Genomic DNA, 5097 nt, shown 5'->3' on the forward strand with positions numbered 1-5097 from the left:
TTTTTTTTTAAGTAATAAAAATTTTTGAAAAACACGTTGTTTTTTTGTTTTTGCAAGTCCAAATATCTACTTTACTAAAAAAGCAGCAATTAAATCGATGTGTATTATCCCTGGGTCTGAAGAGGATAAGCGATTTTAACATATCCAGCGATTATTTCAAAGTTTCTGGAATCGATGGAATCTGGAGTACTTTCATAGTCTTCAAGAACGGTCCAAGTGGAAGTTCAAGAAGAATAATCCCTCCTTGCTCGGTTCGCTGGTCTTGCTCAAGGAGGAAGCTGTTCAACCACTACATTGGCCCATGGCACGAATTATTGCTGTCTACGGTGTCCTGGTGACGACGGTGCAGTGCGAGTAGTTACATTGAAAACACAATTCCATTAATTGAAACACAGTTCCATTAACCGGTTGTGCTTGTTGCCAATTCAGTACAAGTACCCGTTTATGAGTTCTATTTATGAATTTGTTCAGTATTTGTTCTTCCATTTATGTCAATTGTGTTTGATTTCTTAATTAAATAATCTTTAATGTTATATTGATAAAAGTTCAATGTTATGTTGAAAGCTGTAAGCTTTCAAAGGCGGCGGTATGTATCGGTGTTGCCACATAGCTGTAGGACCGTTAATTGTTACGTAACATCGAAAGACAAAGGACGAGATTACGTCAATGGTCTTGAGCTTGTCTGTCAGATGATCGCTTCTCGTTCTCGTCCTCTACACACAATATTTTTATAATTTCTAATAACAGAAGTCATTAGTTAACTTCAAAGAGGAATAAACTTAAATTAAGTACAAACATTGGAGGTTTAATAACGTTAATTGCGCATTGCGCTCAAGTAAAAATAATAGCAAATCTACATTGGTACAACACAAGTAATGTATGGGTATTCCGAATAGAAAATTTACAGAACCTGTTCGGTTTACCAAAACTTCCGGATTACAAAGTTCATAATAATTGATATCTATAATTCGAACACGTTCGTCCAGATAGAATTTGACATTCCATGAACATCCCAGAATGTTGGAAAAAATATAGATAACATTGCGGGAATATACATGGGTGAACATTCCTAACATGAATGTTCGTGGAATATACATGTATGTATATTCATCAAAGCTACTTATATAATACATACAAAGTTATAATTCAATTACGCATTTAACAATTTAATAAAACGTTCTTAAGTAATAGTTACAGACTGCTTTAGTAGCAGATAAGGCACTGGTTGCACTGATCCTTTCACACATTTCCATCTCTTTAATTAAGCACACCATTGATCGTTTTTGCGAAGGCTTCGGCCATCATTAAAGGTGTGGGTCCACATCGGTTTTTCCGAATTTGAAAATCTTTCCGATGAAGCAGCTTTACTGCTTGCTTATTTCCAGATGCTGCTGCTTTATGCAGAGGAAGGTCACCATTATAAGTCACTACATCAACTGCAGCGCCTTGCTCTAACAATACTGCAACTGCGTCTCCACATTCTTCCCTATCAGCTGCCATATGCAACGGAGTGGCATTCTTACGTATGTCAATATTGGCGTTGTTTTCGATCAGGATTTTAATTATATCACAGTAGTTTCTTCCCGCTGCTGAGTGTAATGGAGAGATTCCGTTCCGGTCTAGTTGGTTAAGGTTGATATCCAGAGTGACCAACCGCCTGCATGCTTCTCTTTGGTTTTTTGCCAACGCCAAATGAACTAGATTTTTATTAAAAGGGTTTGTCGTCTTGTAATCAGCACCGTACTCTAGAAGGAGATCCATAATTTCGACGAATCCGCTTTGGACTGCATACGTTAATGGCGTATCTCCACGTAGTGTTTTGTCATTTGCAGACAATCCGTACTCAAGATAAAAGTTTACAAGTTCCGAATTTCTAGCTTGAACGGCCAGATGCAACAATGTTTCCCCGAGGTTATTTCTGATCTTAATATGAGCTCCTCGACTTAATAAATATACAACTAAATCCGGACTATCTGCAACGCTCAAAAGTGGCGATATTCGTATATCATTAATATCCATTTTGCCGTACTGGTTTATTGGGATCTTAATGATAGGACTTCTTGCACTCGCGACGTCTGGTAAGGCCTTCAGAACCAGTACCTTCGAGGTAGTTTTGGTATTTCCTACAACACAAAAAAAATATTGTTGAGATTTTCTTAGTAACGTGAAAGAAGATTTATCTTAAATCGTGAATAAGAAAACATGTATTTTATTTCGCGAAGAAGATATGAGTTTCGTTGTTATAAATTGATATCGTTTGTTGCTCCCTACTTAATTCAATATCAATATACGTAAATACAAATTTAAAAAAATGCGTTGTTTAGGTTTTATTTCACTTCTCACCAGCGTCTAAGAATTTGTATTTGTAGAATGCACAGAGTTATTGATTGAACTTAGGCCACCCCATTTTTGCATCTGATTTGAAATTTAGAGACAAATGTTAAATGGAAAAGCTGTAGATACTAACGTCTAGTTTATTGTAAGATAATACGAATTTATACAGGGTATATGGGTATATTATTCAGTATATATTGCAACTAAAAACTTTTTTATTGTAAGTTTGTTGTCGGTTGTCCCGTTTCACACAAGTCTATATTAATTTGTCTTGAAATATTAGCACAATTAACTATTTTATAATTGAATCACCATGTTTGTAGTTTTGACAAATTTACAATTATCCATGGTATATTTTATGAAAAAATCCGCTGGACATACATTTAAATATGTATATTTCCCGAACATTTCTTTTGAACATACTAGGGATAATCATCTGCACATATACAAAATATGTACGTACTTAGCATATAATTTTTATGAATTTTAATGAATGGAATATAAATATATTCTACGAAGATTCATTTAAGGAATGTTCACTCAGTTATATTCCCAGGATATCCCCGTAATGTTCTGAATATTTTTTTAACATTCTGGGATATTCTTCGAATGCCAAATGCTATCTGGGCAAAACATAGGTATTTCATTTAAAAAATATCATCTAATAATATCTGCAAATTTCCTATTTAAGATTTATCTCTACATGTATGAAAAATCTCTAAATATTAAATATCAAATTAGATGTCAAATCGGGGTAGGCAAAGTTCAATTAATATTGGTTAACTCCAAAACAGTTAAAAGCCAATATAGAATATCTACGTCCAATGGGCTTATAATTTTGTGAATAGTGCTACTACGCAATAAAAAGTACGACGTTCCATTTTACAAAAATGTAAGTATAGCCTGCACTTATTAGTATCAACTGATAATTAGCCCTGTGCTATATCACTCACGTTAAATTTAACGTACATGTTATCCGTCAAATACGTTATGTGGTACTCCAACGGTGTGTTGTATCAGTAAAACCATTGTATTATAACAGGCGCACGCTATCGACGAACGTTTTATTAAGAAATAGCTCTTCGGAATAACAGCATTAAATCACATGCCGCTATCGAACTTAACGTGCGTCCCTCGAAGTTAAGCTCGGAGGAATAAACAAAACACTTGTGATTAATAAGAGCGTAGTTTTCTGTTTTAGTTATAATTTACTATGAATTTAAAACAAAAATTGTCTTTTGGTGTTCTTATAAGATTAGCTTTATTAGAACAATTAGTAAATGGTCTTGAAAATAAATTTTATTTTCCTCTACAAACTCTACTGAATTTTCAAATTGTTTGGGGGTTGTTTTTTGCCTCTTCTGTACATGCTCCATTCAAAGTGTTTGATAAGATAGGTCAAGAACAATAACGAACGAAATTGAAAGTGAACGCAAATCATAAACAAAGACAAGTATAGTAGTAGGTGGGCCAAATGGTCAACACGTGCACATGTAGTACATATGTTTTAGAAGCTTCTATGGTTTGATGTTAACCTTCTCTCTAACTAATAGACTATTCGTTTAAGGGCATCTCACTTTATGCATCCAATATTTTTTTCCTTTTTAACGTTTAATGGATAACTGGGTCGGAAGCGTAATAACTGTGCTGCTGCGTCATCGAAAATGTTATCCTGAACTGTTGGGTCGCCATAACGTGCGGCCGTTAAAAATAGTATTTATGATACAGCACAGGGCTGATTATCTTAAAATAATTGAGACGAAAAATCTACAACTTTGGTGCATTAATGTTTTTGCCCAAATTTGAAAGTTTATGTTAAAACGTGGTGGTCAAAATTCAATCAATATTGGTTATTATGTCAAAAACAGTTAAAAATCTATAAAAAGATTTATACCGAATAGGCCTAGAATTTTACGCGCAGTTCGAACATGCAATTAAAAGTACGACATTCCATTAAAAAACGCAATTTTTGTCCGCCACGTGTATTGCTACACGCTGTACCAATTGATATTATCTTAAAATAAAATATAGGTTAATATCGACAACTTTTGCTTTTAACATTTTTTCGAAAATTTTAAATTAGATGTAAAAAGGGGTGGCCAAATTTGAATCAATAACCTTTACCAATCAATCAATAACACATACCGTATATCAGCCTCTTTTCGACAACCCACGTGCACAAATTCAATTTAGCAAGTCTTCTAACCACAATACCCGATCACAGTAAACCATAGATAAAGACTGATAGTAAACTACCTGGGTTGAGCGGCGGCTACGCGTAGGCCATTCCATAAACTGCGCATGCACTACCCTCGCAACCCCTGTCATACGAGAGGCCAATTTCCCGACCCGGTACCTCCCACCACCGTACATTTTTTGAACGTTGACGTGACAATAGTGACATTCGAGACTTGTTCGTTGAATTTTTCGCGCCGTTTTACTTACACCAGCTGATGCGATCAACATTTGCCCAAAACCATGGCCAGAAGCGCCATTCGCACGTGCATACTAACAGCACAGCTTACATATCATGACATACGCTGTGCTAACAGTTCTTATTTGTGTGGTAATTGTATCGCGAATTAGTTTTTTAATACCTATGCATGCAGATATTGTGAAAAGACTTTGTTAAAGACCACCAATAAAATATTGTTGAGAAGTTGATAAACTTGGGGATAATTATATCTAAGATACAGTAGAATATTATAGGAGATACTGATAGGACAAACATTAATATAAAATCGCGATTCTTTTCTACAAAAA

General features: G+C 34.8%; 1 protein-coding gene across 2 annotated transcripts in view; it reads right to left on the bottom strand.

Annotated features, from left to right (window-relative positions):
- LOC109546924 (putative ankyrin repeat protein RF_0381) overlaps positions 1-4705 on the bottom strand; it is a 13651-nt gene extending 8946 nt beyond the window's left edge. Inside the window, exons 1-2 of one of the 2 annotated variants that reach the window (XM_048666752.1) lie at positions 4480-4682; positions 790-2123 (exon numbers count right to left, since the gene is read on the bottom strand). In XM_048666752.1, the coding sequence (XP_048522709.1) occupies positions 1258-2019 (762 nt within the window). In that variant the 5' untranslated portion in view covers positions 2020-2123; positions 4480-4682 and the 3' untranslated portion in view covers positions 790-1257. Of the gene's footprint in view, positions 1-789; positions 2124-4479 lie in introns of those variants that run through there. The other variant, XM_048666753.1, reaches the window with a different exon arrangement.
- Positions 4706-5097: the final 392 nt, after the last annotated feature.

The sequence above is a fragment of the Dendroctonus ponderosae genome, unplaced genomic scaffold (assembly GCF_020466585.1).
Source record: "Dendroctonus ponderosae isolate FM_Combo_2020 unplaced genomic scaffold, Dpon_F_20191213v2 Dpon_F_20191213_5, whole genome shotgun sequence".
Taxonomy (NCBI): domain Eukaryota; kingdom Metazoa; phylum Arthropoda; class Insecta; order Coleoptera; family Curculionidae; genus Dendroctonus; species Dendroctonus ponderosae.